Source organism: Haliotis asinina, chromosome 16, assembly GCF_037392515.1.
Source record: "Haliotis asinina isolate JCU_RB_2024 chromosome 16, JCU_Hal_asi_v2, whole genome shotgun sequence".
Lineage (NCBI taxonomy): Eukaryota > Metazoa > Mollusca > Gastropoda > Lepetellida > Haliotidae > Haliotis > Haliotis asinina.
In genome coordinates, this window is record NC_090295.1 from 32869053 (window position 1) to 32891349 (window position 22297).

The window sequence follows — 22297 nt, forward strand, 5'->3', positions numbered from 1 at the left end:
TATACTAAGTTTGTTTTCATTCTGTAGAATCTGTGGGTGAGTTGGTGACCCCTGAACAGTTTCACGTGACCAGATTCCGGGTTTGTGTTGACCAGAGTAAGGAGGTATGTTTACGGTGTTTGGACAATACTGGAGTTATATCACGTATCACTATAATGAATTTGAATAGCCAATACAATCCGAGACGGATGTCCCTTTGGTGAAATCCTTCAGCAGGGGTGTGGTGTTGAGGCTGTGTATATTAATCAAACGGAACAAACTGCCGTTTATCTTATTTCCTATTGGAATGCACACACCCACACAACCACATTGACTCAATACACATACATGAACAATTAGTAAGGAAGAGAGTTTTATCATTGTCACTTTTTATGCATTTATGCATGTCGTAAGAGGTGACTAACGGGATCGGGTGGTCAGGCTCGCTGACTTGGTGGTTCCCAGTTGCGTAGGTTGATGGTCATTCTGTTGATCACTGGATTGTCTGGAACAAACTCGATTATTTGCAGACCACGCCATATAGCAATAATATAATAATAATAAACTTCAACTCACTCACTTTTGTATGAGGACCACAACGTTTCGGAGTATATCCTTCAGGCGAGTAAGTATAGCTTGTGTTCCGCTTAATAAGATGTTGACAATAAACTCTCTTCCTTATGTGTACGATTTCTAAATATCACTGGGAGACCTCATCAACAATCAGTCTGTTATCATCTATTGATATAAATACATCGATGCAGCAAACAGGGTTAGACTCATCATCGACTCAGAGCCAGCATCCTCTTTACACGCACCCCAGATAGTGAATTGGACTTCTACAGAACGCCCTGCCTAGGAAGCACACCAAGAACGTCTCGTAGAATATGCAGATTCCTCAACACTTCAGTTTCCTGCTTTTACCCGCCTGTCACGCGGGCAGTGTTCCTGGAAGCAAAACCTGACACTCTTAAACGGATGTTCCACAGATTCGAAGGTACCAAAATGAGTGTACCAAGAGCAAGTGGCAGTCGGATAAACTGTACTGACAAGGTGTTGGGGTGCAAGCATGACTTTTTGTAAAGATGGTCCGCACGTGTGTCATGCATGTTTGTAAATTTTCTTAAAAGAGACAAATTCAATTATATAAAAAAAGTCAATTTTATAACAATGACTAGGTCACACGGAGAGGTGTGTAGGCTTGGATACGTTAGGACTGTAAAAAGGGCTATTCCCCAGAAAAATCCAATTGTTATTATCAATGACGCAATCTGCATATTCTGGGTTGAAGCATAGTTTAATCTTTCAGGCAAAACTTTTCAGTCAATATCATGTTGCTTGAAATAACGTGTCTCCACCAACTGAACAACCACTGACAAAGTTTTGGGCAGTCTCTTTAATTCACAACACATTATATAATAATTATACTTTTCGTGTTTAGATTTTGATGTAAAATCACACATCGACGATTGAGTGGGTGAAGTCAGTGTTTTAATCAGCCAATAGAAAGTCTTCTGTTTCCCCTTTAAGGGCATGCTTAAAGGTTCAAAGAGCAAAGGTATTTCATTGAACTTCAACATAAAAAAAACTAAAAATAACCAAATGCTGATACTAAGCACTGTATTCCTTCTACAGAAGTCTTTTGAAGAACACACTGAAATAGTTCGGTCTCATATTCTTCTATTCGTCGGGAAGAGAAATGATGTCTCAACTTTGTCCATGTCAATGTCAGCTAGGAAAGTTTTGTTCATGGTCATCATCAAGAGTCTGTTGCAGATGTTGTCACTCACTGCTGAGAAAACCCTCTCCACTGTTCGGCTTCTCAACCCACTGCACACACACTCATTGCAACACCGTTCAGAAAACCTTCCATCGAGAACTTGGTTTGCGCATATATTTATTTCGACAAAGGAGGGGAACAAGCCTAGTGGCTCAGATAAACGGCGCTAAAACAATTTGTTCAAATAGCTGGATACATAAATGAACTGATTAGACAACAACAAAAATAACACTGGTATCGAATAACAGATATTATTTAGTAATGGATATTGTCGGCATGGTTTAGGCAACGTATAGCAACGAAATGAGCTGTCTGTCTGTCTGTCTGTCTGTCTGTCTGTCTCTGACTTTCTGTGTGTCTTTTTCTCTCTTTACATAGGGCGCTTCCAGAGGATATCACCTTATCTCTCTTCTTCTCTCTCATTCTCTCTCAATACGTACATACACACACACATACACACATACAGACATACATACATACATACATACATACATACATACATACATACATACATACATACATACATACATACATACATACATACATACATACATACATACATACATACATACATACATACATACATACATACATACATGCATACATACATACATACATAGAGAGAGAGTGAGAGAGAAAGAGAGAAAGTGATGAGAACACCGAGCGTACAGTAATACATATATAACAAGTAGTTTCCGAAATGATAAGGTCGTGTAATCGCTTTCGAATCTTCACTTTTATCTTCAGGAAGATTGTAGCAGTTACAGTATGACGTCATTACATATATACAATGACGTCACAATAGGCGCAAAGGTCTACAATGACAAGGACAAAGGTTGCAATGGTTTTCATTGGTTTGAGCTTGAAGTAGTGTTCTCTTAAAATTCGTTTTAATTTGTCCGAATCTTGAACTTGAAAAAATAAGAAATACTGTGAATTTAATATCGTTTGCTTGGGCACAGACATCTAGATGCTCACTCAGTGGCATACACAGGGTTTCAGGACACTTTATTTGTTGTTTATGGACACGAACCCGAGCTCTCAAATTTCTGATTGACCAATATACTGTTCACCACAGCCTGTGCATGTTATAACATGCATTATATTTTTGGAAGAACAGTCAAAGTTCTGTTTACATGGAAATCTCTATGTCTCGTTAAAGTTACAGAGTGTCCTTCAACAATATGTCGACACGTTCTACAGTAACTTCTGTCACATCTGCACTGCATGATTTAATACATTCTGTTCTTAAAAGTAAATATTGCTTTGATTAGGATCTATTTCTGATTCTGATTTTGTCTTTTGCTACTTATTATTTTTCTAGATTGCAGCATTGATTTCAGTTGTCATCTTGTTCTAAAATGCTCATATTTGTTTTAATGTTATGGAACACATTTCGGTTCAACGGGGTGAAAATAAGTAAAAATGTTCATTCAGTCTTTGATTGCGGGTGTGCTGGTTTGAAACTATTGTATATATTCTTCGTGCCAGGTTATATGGAAGATTTCCTTTTGTTCGGATTACAAGATTTACAGTTTAAAATATATCCATAGGTTTGTAGAAGATATCTGTGTCCAAAATCCGCCCCGATTTTTTTACCACTGTGTCAAGGAAAGCTGTGTTTCATCTGCCGCCATAGTGAAAACAAGATCTTCATCCCTGATATACAAAAGTTCTTACAATGCATTTAGTTTCTCCTCCGGACATGGCCGCATAATGAAGCAGTCGTCTAGAAATCTTATACAATTATCCACGAAATAAAGGGCAACATCCTCTCCAAGAATTTGACATATACATATGGAAATTAATTAAGCAACACCAAATTCAAAGACACATAAAAACTTAACAAAGTTTAACGAAGTAATTTTGATGATTGATTATTCAATTTTGATGTATTGACATACAGCATGAGCTTTTCATGGGTTGATATGACGCGCGTGAAGCTTGCACAGCGCACGTGCATTGCTTTAACCTCAACTTTCGAAAAATGCACTTTTTCCCTGGGGTGTTTACAAGCGCAGGTTGTCGATTGCATTCGGTTTTTCATTCATTTCAATGTCATGGCACGTAGGAAATTATCAGAGGCCACTCGTTGGCAAATAATCGGCATGAGGAATGCTGGTATGTCTCTAAGACAAATCGGGACTCAAATCGGACGACATCATTCCATAATTTCAAAACTTTTGAAAAAATACCGGGCCACTAATGAAGTTAAAGACCTGCCTAGACCAGGAAGACCCAGGAAGACCACAGTCCGGGAGGACAGAGCTTTACTGAGACTTGTACGGCGCAGGTCCTTCGACTCGAGCTCTCGGTTGAGACAGGAGTGGCTTCCAGGGAGACCCATCTCGAACAGGACTGTTCGGAATCGTCTGAAAGCTGCAGGATACCGGGCAAGGAGGCCAATCAAGCGACCCAGACTGTCTCCAGCCCATAAGGCAGCCCGACTGGCCTGGTGTAATGACCGTTTGCACTGGAACATTGCCTCTTGGAGGAAGGTCCATTTCTCAGATGAGAGCCGGTTCTTGCTGCACATGGTGGACGGTCGTACTCGGGTCTGGAGGCAGAGGAACACAGCAATGGCTCCACGGAACATCCAGGAGACTGTGGCCTTTGGGGGAGGTTCCGTTATGGTATGGGGGTGCATTTCCATGAACTGCAAGTTGGATATCATTACCATCCGTGGCAACCTTAACGGTGTTCGTTACCAACAGGAGGTTCTTGACAGGGCTGTGGTACCTCATTTTGAGAACCATCCTCTGGCAACGAGACCCATATTTATGGACGACAATGCTAGACCTCACAGGGCGCATGCTGTAAATGATTTTTTGCGGCAAAATGCAATTGACAGAATTCCATGGCCTGCCATGAGCCCTGACCTCAACCCCATTGAACATTTGTGGGACTTTATTGGCCGTCGTGTGAGGCAGAGAGACCCACCAGTCCATAATCTCAACGAATTGACGGCTGCCCTGCATGAGGAGTGGAACAGGATCCCCCAGAATCAGATCCGGAGACTCATCCAAGGAATGAGGAGGCGTCTGGAATCGGTGGTGCGTGCGCAGGGAGGACACACTAGATATTGATGAAAGTCGGTGTGCAGACTCTCAGATGACTGTTCTTTCTTTCCATGTGACATTTGTGTTAATACACCTGACAACAACGTCTGTGGATGAATAGTAAATTGTGTCCATTTTTTCATGAATTTAAGACAGTTTTAAGAATTTGGATTTCGTTGCAATAAAGCAAAGTCTTGATACTTTTTCCCTTTAAGTTGTTTGTCAGAGATCGTCTGTTGAATAAAAAAGTGTCAAACTATATCAACCCGGCATATTTTGATTGTCAGAACACTTCAAAGTTGCTCCAATAGAAAAAATTGGGGTGTTGCTTGATTAATTTCCAGGTGTAAATATTTTATGTTTGCAGTTTTCCTACAGATATCCCAATACAAACGTCGCACAAGTCGGCGTCTTTTAATTCCCATGGCTGCTCTTATGTTTACAGGGTTTACCGTGAAAAAGGAAAATATTGTGTTTCCAAGATGAATTCAACACTTTCCAAAACGAATGATTTTGACATTCTCAGGTATGAATTCACCACAAAGGTTAAACCAATATTCAAACGCTTCAATTCCCGGGCTATGTGGGATATTTGAATATACTTTTTTACATCAAAAGTTTCAAGCTTTCCTGTTTCATTAACGTTTTACGTTTTCTTACAGCCTTACTCAACGTGTCGTAGTAGTAGTTTCAACATCATATATCCTTAAGGATAAAAACACACAGTTGTTAGTTCCTTTTGTTAGTTAAAGTCTGATAGTCCCGATGTGTTAAAAAGGTAGTGAATTACGTCTTCGTTATAATGGCCACATGAACACTTTGATGCTTCCGATATATGTCGATTATTTCTGTCTGCGTTCAGATCAGCACAGCTCGAGGCGACAATGGATGAATTGACAAACTGTAAAGTAATTTATCCCACAGTACTGAATCACCAAGACTGATCTTGTTATTTTGGTCAATGTCCTTTGTTCGTTTTAAACAATTATGGAACACCTTGCTCAGATTATGATCATAAGATAAATAATTGTATGCAAAAGAGCATAGTTAATGGCCTCAAACAAATGTTCCCCATTACAATACACTTGCATTCCACAATATGGTCAGTAACTCCTCCTTAAAGGTCACATGCAACCAGAAAATCAAACATAATTTAAATACAATTATCAGTTATTCATGACGGATAATATATTGCTGCTTGTAAAAAATAAATAAACACAATTATAAGCGTGCAATCGCGATTCAAAAGTGCAATATTTTGTACTTTGGCTTACTTTCCTCGAAACAAGCCTTCGGGAGACCGAACCCAGTCATAACGGGTGAGGGTGCTCTCAAGTGTAACGACGACTTCCGATTTGCTGATATGCTGAGGGCTCATTGTGTGTACAGAAAAATGATCTGTTTGATGAGCATTTTATAAGTATGGCGAGTCACAAGAAAGTAACATTCTTTATTGATAACAACTTCTGTTATTGTACTAGCTGCGTCGTTTCAGTATCGATTCATATACCGTTGTCAAACAAAATCATATGCTCTAGAAGAAGTTGTTATCCATAAAGAATGTATACAGAGATGTTAGGTTTTGTAGGTACAGGTTCTCTGAATGTGCGTTCAATTCAAAAATCATCTATGTAGAGATGGTGAACTACTGCGTGGCTGGAAACTGTCATTCGTCAAAGTACAAAGCAGGATTTGAAACTGACAAGAGTTTGCCCCAGTTTCCGTCAGATCCGGTCATCCGAAAAAAATGGATGTAGTTTGTTTGCAGCCCACAGACATAAAACATGTCATGTGTACGAGTATGACACCTGCCTAATTACATAATGTGGCAGAGACAGAATTCGGGTGCACGATTCATAAATCAGTTTATTTTGTTTATGGCGTATAGCCTGCTATAGGTGTTAAGTTCAAATTACGTGTGGTCAATGATTGAAGCTGTGTATTGCATATTGTTGTTCGCAGACAGGCAAGCAGACATATAGGTGTCAGTAAACCAGACATTGAGCTTTCTCTATGACAGAGGCTGCTTACCACAATCAACAAGTTTTTTTTATGTAACGAGTAGATTATTTTTCAACTTTACAGGCTGAATTGGCATTTTTGATGATTTGTATCGGTGAGTGCATACCGAAAGGTATCAGAATCTGCAAAGTTGTATTTTACTTTGCATGTGACCTTTAAGGAAAACTGACTGACTCCCCATTATACCACCGTGTTTCAGATGATGGATGTTGCATTTTTTATCCAAAAGCACATGTCAATATCGTTCCAGAAGGGGAATGGACAGGGATAACTTGTATTTTCCTTGTGGAACGTCCGTTATGATACGTGCAGTGTAAAGGCTGTGATGTGTGATAACCTTCCTCTTTGTTAAGACCCTGTTGCTTAGATCGATGTTCGTGGTGTTGATCACCTGATATGACCACCACCAGGTGGCTTGAATATAACTGTTGCGACCAACCGGCAAATCTCTTTGTTAAACAAAAGTACTGAGTGACAAACATGAAAGACAAAAGGACTATGAGCACCACCCGACGTATTCTTATTCTAACATAAAAGAAAAATAGCACTTGCCTTGAGTTCAGAAGAAATTTAAGGACTTTGACTACAACAAGTTATTGTACATTCAGGTCAATACCTACCAATGACTTGAAAATCCATTTGTGAGCTGCATAATACAACCATTCTACCCAAGACATTTAGAGGTTACGGTGGTAAGTGTTTGCCTCTTCAAGAAATTTCGAACCAAAAAATGATCCTTGCAACATCAGCATTTGACCTGGCTTCGTTTTGCTCGATCTAGACAGTATCGGTGGAGGTGCAGTATGATAAGACAAAGTCTGTGAGACAACCAGTTATCGTTTTGTGTTGTGGATTTAGACACGCAGGGGGGTGGAAATAGGATCAGTTAAATAACTTTTCTTTGATAGAAGTATTGATCGTCCGCCAGCCAAGGCAGAACACCTCCAGTATCCGAGAGTGAAGTCTATTATCGAGACAAAAACCAGCAATCAACCGTGACCAAGGAGTGTACCTTCCAAGTGCCTGGGACTTATTGATGAATTAATCTCATCTATCTGTGTACATTCTACGTAATTCATGTGTAGCCAGTCTACCCGTGTACATCTTTATCAACTTGTGTTTGTACATCATCAACCTTCATGTAACATGCTCATCAACTCTCATATATATCATATGCATCATTCTTAATCCCCAATCATGTGTTATGCAAACATCATCCAATCATGCGTAATGTATCACCATTGGCTTCCCTATTTTATCCCCAATCATGTACATCGCCCTTATCCCCTATCTGTGTTATGTATACATATCCTATCATCTGTAATACCATTGGCTTCCATCATTGTTATCATTATTGTCGGCTTCCTATCAGTGCTTGTTTATACTGGCTTCCAGCTTTTGATAATTTATTCCACTTGTTACTTTGTTATTGTTTTACCTGTACATATAAATATAGCTCTGTACCCCATTCTCATCCACCTGATGAAGGAGTAAGCATTAACTCCGAAACGTTGTGTTCCCATAATAAAGAAGTTGATGTCCATAAATTCTTCATTCTTAGAAGGGACAAGTTTCCAATATCGTGGTCCCTGCATGGTGCCCTATTAGAACTGGACTATTTGAATTTCAAATTACTTTTGGGATTCCATGGTTGGTTGACGCCACACACAACAGCCCAGCAATACAGTGGTGGTCAGTGACTAATGGAGACTGGTCCAGGCAATCAAGAGATGAACGTCATGAGCATCGATCTACGGAACAGGGGTGCGATGACATGCGTCAACCAAGTCAGCAAGTCTGACCACCCGATCCCGTTAGTCGCCTCTTACGACGGGTATGGGTTGCTGAAGACCAATTGTAACACGGATCGTCACGGATCGGTTTTCTTCTGGGTCATCCAAGTGTGTGGAAACAGAACAATGAGGACCTTATTTTATCATATACCTGAGGACGTCCGTGTTGTCTTATGACCAGTTTAAAAGATTTTGAGTCCTCCCCTACAGGTGCCATTAACTAAATTTAGATACCTGCAGATTTCTGAAACAATATACTTGCGTGAGTAGTAGTCGTGCCTTGTTAACCAAGTATGTGTCGATGGAGGATATACCTGTTCGACAGTTGCCAATCTACTTCACCTAAGAGGTCTTATTTAACGTACGCGGACAAGCCTGGTTGCACCTCCAAATCTAGCAGCAGGGGAAAGGGATTATTTTTTCCGGACAATTTTTGTATGAAGTGAAGAGAAAAAAAAAATATCCTTGCAGTTCCATGGTGTTATCTCGGATAGTGGATAAGCCAGGTAACACTTAAAAAGGTAAGTCAGAGACAGACTGTACGCTTTATCCTCTTGATTAATTTGTATTCTGAAAAGTCTTTAATCTGTATGGTTTACTTGAAGGTAAGAAACAAAGGAATGTTGGGGGAAACGATCGATTTGATCTAGACTTTACATGTCTGGGTGTGCACCTGGAAATCACTGCAGCGATGCTGGGTGAGGATAGATCATGAGCAGAATGTATTATGATTGAACGCTATTATAGTGTATATTCAATTCATAACAAATCACCATGGCGAGTACAAGGCGGCATCAAAATGACTTTACCAGTCCCAATATACAGTGTAACTTCATTCTCTATGCTGAAACCTGTTGTGTTTTGTGTTAAATGATAGAAATACTAGTATTTGGAATTCTTCAGAATCACTGCCACCTTTCCCTCATGTCGAATAAAATTAAGGAACTGTAATTAAGGCACCGCAAAACAACTCGTTAGTACTGAGGAAATACCAGTGTCCTGACATTTACTGTCTAATTGTTTGGATTTATTCTTAATTTATATATTGAAATATTGTTAACACTTTAATATTCACATTGCCCTACGTTCCGTGTATTGAGAGATTCCAACGCCTAATCTTGTTTCCTTGGCAGCAGTAAATACACCAGATGTCATACCCAGTTGACGAGGAAGGGATGTTCACGATAGATGTCCAAATCTGGAGGCTCTTTAAGTCACCGAAAGACTTTGAAGTCATGAAAAATACTCTATACCATTAAATTCACAGCTTAAAGAGCATCAGCATCTGATGGTTGGTTGAATGACAAACGTTCACAGTTGATACCTAGTAACTTAAGTTCCCCCACTATTTTATGGAACAGTCCATACCACCATATAAAAATATCGAGCGTCCCACCCAAGTATCGAACGGGGGAAGATAGGAGGACGAGTACAGAGAGCAGATAGTTACACAGGTATGTTGCTACTGTAGAGTGACAAATTTATCAGCTTTTTATCAGCTGAGAAAACTTCGGCAATTTATCACGCAGGTGTTGATTGGTAGAAAGTATTGTTAATGGCAGTGAGAAACATACAATTTGTGCACAAGAATGTTTTATAACATCGTTAAAGGATTATGCTGTGACAAAACGCAAGACATATTTTAGGGGATTTTATCTTCTGCAGAAAATATATTTTTCCATAAGTAGCTCATATCAGGCTCTGACCCGATCTGAATTCTGTGTTTTGTGTTGACAGCAATCCTACTTTAATTAAAAACTGACAATGCGAGCCATCATTCCACTGCTGATGCTGACAGTCTGTGTGGCCGTGATGAAGACACCTGTAGGTGAGAGTCATTTGATGTGCATCTACCAATAATGTCACTTTAATGCTAAAAATAATAAGTTCCACGTTTTGTCTTATGAAGTTATGATGATTCTGACAGAAGCTATATTTTAAAGAGTCTTGAACTCGTGTAATGTAATTGAGTTAAAGGGATGTATGCCTTAGTCATTTCGGTAAAACAGTGATCATTATACGGGCGAGTGTTGGATTCGAATACACGAGTCTGTGATCCTGTGACAGACACGCGATTCTTTAAAGCGAATGTCGATGTCGGAACGATCGTACTCCAACTATAAAAGCAAAAGTGTAATTTATGGTGCTCTCAGCACTTAGTTAGCTCATGATATATGTTTCCCGTTCAATATTAGGTAAGATTAACGTTCAGTATGTCACAAAGTTACCCTGACTTATTTTGTATTTTGTTTATTTCGTGTTCTACACGATTTTACTTGGTTCAGAAAGGGAGTTTCCAGATACCATTTCTAAACAAGCAACCCTTCTTTTGCAGAAGCGGCAACAACAATAGTAAGTAACTCAAAGGTGCCTCATAAACTGTTAAAAAACTGTGAGCTTGTACCAACAATGAACGGCCGGAATAGGAGATAGATGGAAAGACGTCGGATGAATCGTTTGGTAGATGAAGGACAAGTAGGTGAAAAGACGATTGATGGGTAGATGGCGGATGGACTTACGGATGGATAGGTGATGAATGGTCTGATGGACGATAGTGGGCAGAATTTGGACGGACACGTAGATGGAAGGATGAATGATGGACGTGCAATGGATTGATGGATGATTTTGAGGGATTATGGCTGATACACGATTTAACAAGTGAATGGGGAATGGTTGAAAGAATTTATGGGTGGATGGTAAAAGAAATCAACAGATGGGTTGCTGGAATGAGGGAGTGTTGGAGATGATGGCTGATGGGCGGGTGAATGGGTTTATTAGATGATGAATAATGGATGCATTCATGGATGGCTTGGTGGATAGATCCTGGGTAGGCTCATGAATAGATGATGGATAGACGGGTGGATGGGTCGACGAGCAGACATGTGGACGATTGGAACTTAGGGCTGATACAAGGTATAAGAAATGGGCTGAGAATGACGGAATGAAATTATCCGTGGGTGGTGTAAGAGGTCAGTGGATGGGCTGCTAGACTGATGGATTGTTGGGGATAATGGGAGATAATGGATACACTGTTGGATTGGTGGAAGCTGAGTGGATGGATGTTGGGTGGGTTTTTGATGAATGATGGATTGACAGAGGAGGTATGGGTGATTGAGTGGACAGATGGATGGACCGTGGTATAAAGCCTCCGGATGGTCAGAATGGTGAATAGATGAATGGATGAATTGATGGAGTACGTATGGTTTGATTCATTTGGAAATAGGAGGGTGAATATGCAGATGGACGATCGTGCGAATGGAAGGTCGGATTGATCCCTGAGCGGGTGGAACGTCTTTGTGAATGGATGGAACAACGTTTACATTATTGAATTCACATTGAAAGGATGTACGTACAATGCTGTAGTTAAAATATTACCTGTGATTATTCCTCAATGTGTCAGAATTTCCCACTAAAGGTTTCAGCCTCTCGCCCATATGGATGTACATACAGTAAGTGATTTTTCAGAGATATGTGGTAATCTTGAAAGTTGTTCTTTACTGATTTTTCCTTTCCTTCAGGGAACGCATACGAAACCGACAACAGCACCTGTGAGTATATTCACTATTTTTACTTCTAACGGGTTTGTGACGGCGTTTGGAGTGTAACCGTCATATATTACATATATGTAGGAAATGTTGGCCCCACATTCATGTGGAATCTTCAGATTTAGCGTAACAACAATGAACGGCCAGATTAGGAGAAAGATGGAAAGACGTCGGATGCATAATTTGGTAGATGAAGGATAAATGGGTGAATATATGATAGATGGGTAGATGGGATCTGATGGACGATAGTGAGCGGAATATGGACGGACATGTAGTTGGAGTGGTGAGTGATGGGCGGGCAGCTGATGGATGGATTGATGGAGGGATAGAGAAGCGTAGGTATGGAGGATCGGTAAGGTGACTGCATTATGGCTGATGCACGATTTAAGAAATGGATGAAAGAATTGATGGGCGGATGGTAAAACAAATCAAAACATGGGTTGGTGGACTGATGGAGTGTTGGAGATGATGGCTGATAGGAGATTGTATAGGTGTATTAGATGATGAATGATGATTGTATACACGATGTATTGCTATAAGGCATGATTGATGGATGATGGAAGGGTTTAGGAATAAATTACCACAAGGTTCTGAAAGATGCTTTCATAAATTCGATAATATTGTCTAACAATACACACCCATTGTCTAACAATTGGAGGAATGCATCACACGTCACCATTCACAGAAACGGTTAGAGCATATTTTCCCACTCCCAAAAGAATCTCATAGCACGATGGTCGACAGCATTTACAGCGGAAACCTCCCTGTGTCCCCAAATACATGCACGGTAACTTACCACACCATCGTATCATATTACTTAGCGTACGTTGTTTACGCCATTCCCCCAAGTGCTTTTAAATTATATTTACAAATACGAAGGCATAAAACTCTGTTGGCAGACTTTGCCGCCACAACAGCCATGGCATGATAATCAAGATTTGAGCAATAGACGCAAACAATTATATAAACTATCAACTATTTCTAAAAGCGAGTTACCAACCATAAAAAACACGTGTTCTTTGTACACTGCTATGTCTTAAATGTACAACCTTAGATTAAGCATTATCAATGTATATACCATTCTCCACACTCCTGTTGTTTAAAATGTGCAACAAATGATTTAATTCCTCTGGTGATTCAGCAAGCAGTATAAGATCATTAGCATAGGTTGCAATAGTAGTACCATCAAAAGAAATACCAATACCACTCTCTTCCAGTTTGTTAAGCAGGTCATTAATGAAAAACATAAACAATAATGGAGAGAGTAGACAGCCTTACTTTAAGCCTTGATTAACATTAAACCAAGATGTTAAGATAACGTCGGCACGAACACTACATTTTACCATAACATAGAGAGACTGAAGAGCTACAAAACATTTTCCCTTTCACGCCAGTATCACATACTTTCTTCCACAGCACATTTCTATCGATACAGTCACACGCTTTCTTAAAATCAACCAAAGCAACAAAAGTATTCTTTCTGTTACATTTTCTATTTTCAATAAATGAGCAAACATAGTCAACGTGATCAGTAGTGGTTCTCTTTTTCCGAACACCGTTTTGCATATCACTCACAATACCAGTAGAGTCAGTCCAGCACTGTAACCGATTATTCAGAATATTACAGTACAATTTGTACATGGAGTTGGTGAGGGTCAAGCCCCGATATGACATAGGATCCATAGAATCTAAAGTTGAACATTTGGGAATTGGATTTATGATACCCGTAGCCCAGGTCGTAGATATTTCCCTGTAATAAAACATACATTGAAAACATAATGAAGTGCCTTGATAACACTTTGTCACTCACTGGGGATACCATCAACACCAGGCGCCTTGTTGTTGTGGCTTCTATCTACTGCAGGCGTGACCTCAAACAGGTAATCTTAGCGTGGATCAGCACATGCATCTCGTCAGATTCATCAGTATTAAACATCAGGGCACGGTTTTTACACATCAGTGTTCCCATTCAACAATTTACAGTAGTCATTCTTCCATCTAAAATATCCGCCCAATTTACAAACACACTCCCATTTTCCCTATACACTTTCATAGGTATCTGCCTTCTCCTTTCACCACCAACACCAACCTTACCTATATTCTTCCAGAACTCTCTATCATTATTATCACACATTTCACCTAATCGTTCACTTTCCTCTCGCATGTACGCACGTTTTGCAGCTTGCACCCCTTTGTCAAACAGCTTACGTTTTCTCAAAAAGCAGTGATTAAGATACACTCTCTCATTTCCCCGACTTCTACACTTACGCCACTTTCTCTCTGACTCACATTTCATTCCACAACACACGTATACCATCAGCCCACCAAGGCTTTCTCACACGACGCCTTTTATTACTCTTACCACCACATACAACATAGGGACATGACCTTAACCCATTGCGCATCTCTCTCTGCACCAGATTCGTCAATCTCTCTGAGTACTGGTCAAAGTTACCAGTTGACCCACCAAAGGTGTAAAATAACAGCATTTTCTTCATTTTTACATTCAACCGATTCTAAAAAAAGTTCGATGTGTCAAAACGTGTTGCATATACAGTTTCTTGGTAGCTCTATAAATGCATCTAAGGCATGATTCATGAATGATGGCACGGTTTAGGACTAAATGATGGATAAACGGGTGGAGTGGAGGATAGGATAGGTTGAAGAATTAGGGCTGATACAAGGTATAAGAAATGGGCTGAGAATGACGGAATGAAATTATCCGTGGATAGTGGAAGAGATCAGTGAATGGGTTGCTGAACTGATGGACTGTTGGGGATATTGGCTGAGATTGATTGATGAATTGTGGATACAACGATTGAGTATTGAAGTCTGGGTTGATGGATGGTGGATGGGCTTAGTGATAAATGATGTATTGACGGAGGAGGTATGAGTGATTGAGTGGACAGATGGATGGACCGAGGTACAAAGCCTCTGGATTGGCGGTACGGAGGATGTATGGATGGAGAATTATATGTATGGGTTGATTCATGGCGAAATGGGCGGATGAATATGCTATGGACGATTATGCGGATGGAAGGTTGGATGGATCCCTGAGCGGGTGGAGCTGCTTTGCTCATGGATGGAACAACGTTTACACTATCGAATCTACATTGAAGGGATGTACGTATGTAATGCTGTAGTTACAATATCACCTCTCATTAATCCTCAATGTGTCAGAATTTCCCACTAAAGGCTCCAGTCTCTCCCTCATGTGGATGTACATACAAGTGATTTTTAGAGACATGTTGTAATCTTGAAAGTTGTTCTTTACTGAGTTTTTCCTTTCCTTCAGGGAACACATACGAAACCGACAACAGTACCTGTGAGTATATTCACTATTTTAAGTTTTAGATTGTTTGTGACGGCGTTTGAAGTGTACCCTTTGTATATTACATTTAACTAGGAAATACTGACTCAGCTGTCATTTGAATTCTTCAACTTCAGTTTGAGCTTGTACCAACAATGAACGGGCAGAATGGGGGATAGATGGAAAGACGTCGGATGCATCGTTTGGAAGATGAAGTGGGGAGTAGGTGGATGGATGACTGATGTGCGGATGGACTTATAGATGGATAGGTGATGAATGATCTGATGGACGATAGTGGGCGGAATATAGACGGACATGTAGATGGAGGGATGAAGGATGGACGGATGGATGGGTGGATGGGAGGAGAGGCGTAGGTGTGGAGGATTGGAAAGGTGGATGCATCATGGCTGATACAGGATTTTACAAATGAATGGGAATGGATGAAAGATTTTACAGGTGGATGGTAAAAGAATTCAACAGATGACTTGCTGGTCCGATGGAGTGTTGGAGATGATGGCTGATAGGAGATTGTATGGGTGTATTAGATGCTGAATGCTGAATACACCGATGGATTGCTATAAAGAATGGTTGATGGATGATGGCACGATTTAGGACTAAATGATGGATAAACGGGTGGAGAGGTCGACGGGCTGACATGTGGAGGATAGGATAGGTTGAAGAATTAGGGCTGATACAAGGTATAAGAAATGGGCTGAGAATGACGGAATGAAATTATCCGTGGATAGTGGAAGAGATCAGTGAATGGGTTGCTGAACTGATGGACTGTTGGGGATAATGGCTGAGGGACGGGTGGATGACTGTATTGATTGATGAATTGTGGATACAACGATTGAGTATTGAAGCCTGGGTTGATGGATGGTGGATGGGCTTAGTGATAAATGATGGATCGGCGGAGGAAGTATGAGTGATTGAGTGGACAGATGGATGGACCGAGGTACAAAGCCTCTGGATTGGCGGTATGGAGGATGTATGGATGGAGAATTATATGTATGGGTTGATTCATGGCGAAATGGGCGGATGAATATGCTATGGACGATTATGCGGATGGAAGGTTGGGGGGATCTCTGAGCGGGTGGAGCTACTTTGCTCATGGATGGAACAACGTTTACACTATCGAATCTACATTGAAGGGATGTACGTATGTAATGCTGTAGTTACAATATCACCTCTCATTAATCCTCAATGTGTCAGAATTTCCCACTAAAGGCTCCAGTCTCTCCCCCATGTGGATGTACATACAAGTGATTTTTAGAGACATGTTGTAATCTTGAAAGTTGTTCTTTACTGAGTTTTTCCTTTCCTTCAGGGAACACATACGAAACCGACAACAGTACCTGTGAGTATATTCACTATTTTAAGTTTTAGATTGTTTGTGACGGCGTTTGAAGTGTACCCTTTGTATATTACATTTAACTAGGAAATACTGACTCAGCTGTCATTTGAATTCTTCAACTTCAGTTTGAGCTTGTACCAACAATGAACGGGCAGAATGGGGGATAGATGGAAAGACGTCGGATGCATCGTTTGGAAGATGAAGTGGGGAGTAGGTGGATGGATGACTGATGTGCGGATGGACTTATAGATGGATAGGTGATGAATGATCTGATGGACGATAGTGGGCGGAATATAGACGGACATGTAGATGGAGGGATGAAGGATGGACGGATGGATGGGTGGATGGGAGGAGAGGCGTAGGTGTGGAGGATTGGAAAGGTGGATGCATCATGGCTGATACAGGATTTTACAAATGAATGGGAATGGATGAAAGATTTTACAGGTGGATGGTAAAAGAATTCAACAGATGACTTGCTGGTCCGATGGAGTGTTGGAGATGATGGCTGATAGGAGATTGTATGGGTGTATTAGATGCTGAATGCTGAATACACCGATGGATTGCTATATGATGGCACGATTTAGGACTAAATGATGGATAAACGGGTGGAGAGGTCGACGGGCTGACATGTGGAGGATAGGATAGGTTGAAGAATTAGGGCTGATACAAGGTATAAGAAATGGGCTGAGAATGACGGAATGAAATTATCCGTGGATAGTGGAAGAGATCAGTGAATGGGTTGCTGAACTGATGGACTGTTGGGGATAATGGCTGAGGGACGGGTGGATGACTGTATTGATTGATGAATTGTGGATACAACGAATGAGTATTGAAGTCTGGGTTGATGGATGGTGGATGGGCTTAGTGATAAATGATGTATTGACGGAGGAGGTATGAGTGATTGAGTGGACAGATGGATGGACCAAGGTACAAAGCCTCTGGATTGGCGGAATGGATGTAGATACAGCAAGTGATTTTTCAGAGATATGTGGTATTCTTGAAAGTTGTTCTTTACTGATTTTTTCCTTTCCTTCAGGGAACACATACGAAACCGACAACAGTACCTGTGAGTATATTCACTATTTTAAGTTTTAGATTGTTTGTGACGGCGTTTGGAGTGTAACCTTTATATATTATATATATGTAGGAAATACTGGCCCAACATTCAGTTTGAGCTTGTACCAACAATGAAAGGCCAGATTAGGAGAAAGATGGAAAGACGTCGGATGCATAATTTGATAGATGAAGATAAATGGGTGAATATGTGATAGATGGGTAGATAGCAGATGGACTTATAGATGGATAGGTGATGAATGATCTGATGGACGATAGTGGGCAGAATTTTGGACGGACATGTAGATGGAGGGATGAAGGATGGACGGATGGATGGGTGGAGGGGTAGAGAGGCGCAGACATGGAGGATTGGAAAGGTGGATGCATCATGACTGATGCACGATTTTACAAATGAATGGGAATGGATGAAAGATTTTATAGGTGGATGGTAAACGAATTTAATAGATAACTTGCTGGATTGATGGAGTGTTGGAGATGATGGCTGATAGGAGATTGTATGGGTGTATTAGATGCTGAATGCTGAATACACCGATGGATTGCTATAAAGAATGGTTGATGGATGATGGCACGGTTTAGGACTAAATGATGGATAAACGGGTGGAGAGGTCGACGGGTTGACACGTGGAGGATAGGATAGGTTGAAGAATTAGGGCTGATACAAGGTATAAGAAATGGGCTGAGAATGACGGAATGAAATTATCCGTGGATAGTGGAAGAGATCAGTGAATGGGTTGCTGAACTGATGGACTGTTGGGGATAATGGCTGAGGGACGGGTGGATGACTGTATTGATTGATGAATTGTGGATACAACGATTGAGTATTGAAGCCTGGGTTGATGGATGGTGGATGGGCTTAGTGATAAATGATGGATCGGCGGAGGAAGTATGAGTGATTGAGTGGACAGATGGATGGACCGAGGTACAAAGCCTCTGGATTGGCGGTATGGAGGATGTATGGATGGAGAATTATATGTATGGGTTGATTCATGGCGAAATGGGCGGATGAATATGCTATGGACGATTATGCGGATGGAAGGTTGGGGGGATCTCTGAGCGGGTGGAGCTACTTTGCTCATGGATGGAACAACGTTTACACTATCGAATCTACATTGAAGGGATGTACGTATGTAATGCTGTAGTTACAATATCACCTCTCATTAATCCTCAATGTGTCAGAATTTCCCACTAAAGGCTCCAGTCTCTCCCCCATGTGGATGTACATACAAGTGATTTTTAGAGACATGTTGTAATCTTGAAAGTTGTTCTTTACTGAGTTTTTCCTTTCCTTCAGGGAACACATACGAAACCGACAACAGTACCTGTGAGTATATTCACTATTTTAAGTTTTAGATTGTTTGTGACGGCGTTTGAAGTGTACCCTTTGTATATTACATTTAACTAGGAAATACTGACTCAGCTGTCATTTGAATTCTTTAACTTCAGTTTGAGCTTGTACCAACAATGAACGGGCAGAATGGGGGATAGATGGAAAGACGTCGGATGCATCGGTTGGAAGATGAAGTGGGGAGTAGGTGGATGGATGACTGATGTGCGGATGGACTTATAGATGGATAGGTGATGAATGATCTGATGGACGATAGTGGGCGGAATATAGACGGACATGTAGATGGAGGGATGAAGGATGGACGGATGGATGGGTGGATGGGAGGAGAGGCGTAGGTGTGGAGGATTGGAAAGGTGGATGCATCATGGCTGATACAGGATTTTACAAATGAATGGGAATGGATGAAAGATTTTACAGGTGGATGGTAAAAGAATTCAACAGATGACTTGCTGGTCCGATGGAGTGTTGGAGATGATGGCTGATAGGAGATTGTATGGGTGTATTAGATGCTGAATGCTGAATACACCGATGGATTGCTATATGATGGCACGATTTAGGACTAAATGATGGATAAACGGGTGGAGAGGTCGACGGGTTGACATGTGGAGGATAGGATAGGTTGAAGAATTAGGGCTGATACAAGGTATAAGAAATGGGCTGAGAATGACGGAATGAAATTATCCGTGGATAGTGGAAGAGATCAGTGAATGGGTTGCTGAACTGATGGACTGTTGGGGATAATGGCTGAGGGACGGGTGGATGACTGTATTGATTGATGAATTGTGGATACAACGATTGAGTATTGAAGTCTGGGTTGATGGATGGTGGATGGGCTTAGTGATAAATGATGGATTGACGGAGGAGGTATGAGTGATTGAGTGGACAGATGGATGGACCAAGGTACAAAGCCTCTGGATTGGCGGAATGGATGTAGATACAGCAAGTGATTTTTCAGAGATATGTTGTAATCTTGAAAGTTGTTCTTTACTGATTTTTTCCTTTCCTTCAGGGAACACATGGGAACATGACAGGAGCACCTGTGAGTATATTCACTTTTTTTACTTTAGTTTGTTTGTGACGGCGTTTGGAGTGTACCCTTTTATATTACATTTAACTATGAAAAACTGGTCCAACATTTATGTGGAGTTTTCAGGTTCAGTTTGAGCTTGTACCAACAATGCACGGCCGGATTCGGAGATGTTGCACTGCATTGCACTGCACTCAAACGAATAGGTGTATACGCGATAGATTGGCAGATGGTGGATAGACTGTTGGATTTATCTATGATGAATGGTCTGATGGATATATGGTAGGCGGAGTTTTGGCGGATATACCGACTGAGTGATGAAAAATGGATTGAAAGTAGATGGGTAAGGTATATGGCGAAGGAGGAAGTATGGAAAGACTGGTTGATCGACAGGCGAATAGATGGATGGGCGGGTGAAAGGGTAGACATGCGCACTTGTGGAGCAATGGATTAGATAGACGATTTACGACTCAGGAATGACTTTATAAATCTTTGGTGAAGTGACTAATAGATATATGGATGGATGGTTGGTTGAAGAAATCAGTGGACGCATTAATGGGTGTTTTGGTTGAGAATGACGGATACTGATTTTCATTTAAAACATGTCAAGTTTGTGAATCGAAACAAGGCCATTTCCTGGTATATCTGTGTGCTTGGGGATAATTCATGTTTCTGTGAGAGCAAATATTCCTGGACATTGTGTACGTATATGTTTGATTTACAATACAAACGCTTATAACGAAAGTACATTTTCAATATTTTCACGGGTTCAATGTTCTCGGTAGACTGGGTGAGTAATGTACAAACCACGGAAAATTTACCTATCCACTTACAGAAGAAAACGAATGTCACATGCTTCAGACACGGGGAGCATGGGGTGTTATTATAGATGCACACGATGTCACAAATATAAACAAGTACAAGCACGAGGACAACCATAAATTTATGAAACTGCTTTACACATTTCAGGGCAAGACTAGCACTGTGACATCATCGACCATCGGGATAGTTCTCTCCGTTGGGGGCGTGGCCGTTATAAGACAAGTGCTGTAGACCGGGTTCCTGTACGCAGTCAAAGGAAAGTGCCCATCACTAATACATTTGCTTTTTAGAATATTAGGCAACAAAGGTATTTGTTTATTGAGATGACGACTGACTTTGTCTCACCTACTTTGTCTCACCTGTACCCTTATTTCCATACATTCCTATTCCAAATCGCCATGATTAAGATTCCCAACGACGCCTTTGCTACTTGTAATCACAAAGAGCAACTGCAGTATGTGTAATAGGTTTACAAGTAGCTCTCTCGTGGCAATGACTTGGGTTCGCGTGATCACATGCCGTGATGTAGTGACTAATATACCGCTGATTATGATCCTGCCATCTGCCTAGTGATAGAACATTGTTCTACTTTTGTTCTGCAGTATACGGAAATGACCTTATAATATCTGTTTTTGTTCTGTAATTCACAGAGACGATCTTGTAATATACACAGTCACTGTTCTGTAATACACTGAAATGATGTTGTAATATGACACTGTTTCTGAAACTCAAAGAAAAGACGTTGTAATATGCACTGTTTCTACTCTGTAATTGACTAAACTGTTGCATAGAATACACTGTGTCTGTTCTGTAATTCACAAAAATCATCTAAGACTTGCAATATACACTGGTTCTGTAATATATGGAAATGGCCTTGTTTTTATATGATGTTTCTGTTCTGTAATAAACAAAAGTGATAATGTAGCCTTGTGGTTAAAGCGTTCGCTCGCCACGCCAAAAACCCTAGTTCGATTTTTCACAATGTGTGCAGTCCATTTCAGGTGTCGCATACTGCTTGAATTGTGCCTTAAGGGACGTAAACGAATACTAACTCATTTAGTATAGAATCCAGACCGGTTGCCTTTCGTATTCACAGGACCTCTGTCATGTTCTTGCTATGTGTTGAACCTGATGCACATGGTAAGACATACCTGAAGACGGATATTAACCCGACACGTGTTTCCTAA

The 22297-nt window shown here is 40.7% G+C and overlaps 1 protein-coding gene across 2 annotated transcripts; it reads left to right on the forward strand.

Annotated features, from left to right (window-relative positions):
* The first annotated feature begins 10035 nt into the window (after positions 1 to 10035).
* On the forward strand, positions 10036 to 22034 carry LOC137268029 (integumentary mucin C.1-like). 2 transcript variants are annotated; one of them, XM_067802527.1, is made up of 10 exons: positions 10036 to 10087; positions 10371 to 10461; positions 10969 to 10985; positions 12152 to 12181; positions 15474 to 15503; positions 16816 to 16845; positions 17879 to 17908; positions 19208 to 19237; positions 20271 to 20300; positions 21258 to 22034. In XM_067802527.1, exons 2-10 carry the CDS (start codon positions 10398 to 10400, stop codon positions 21339 to 21341), a joined length of 345 nt encoding a protein of 114 aa, XP_067658628.1. In that variant the 5' UTR covers positions 10036 to 10087; positions 10371 to 10397; the 3' UTR covers positions 21342 to 22034. The 2 variants fall into 2 exon arrangements, with proteins under 2 accessions (XP_067658628.1, XP_067658629.1); XM_067802528.1 differs by lacking the exon at positions 15474 to 15503.
* The last annotated feature ends 263 nt before the right edge of the window (positions 22035 to 22297 follow it).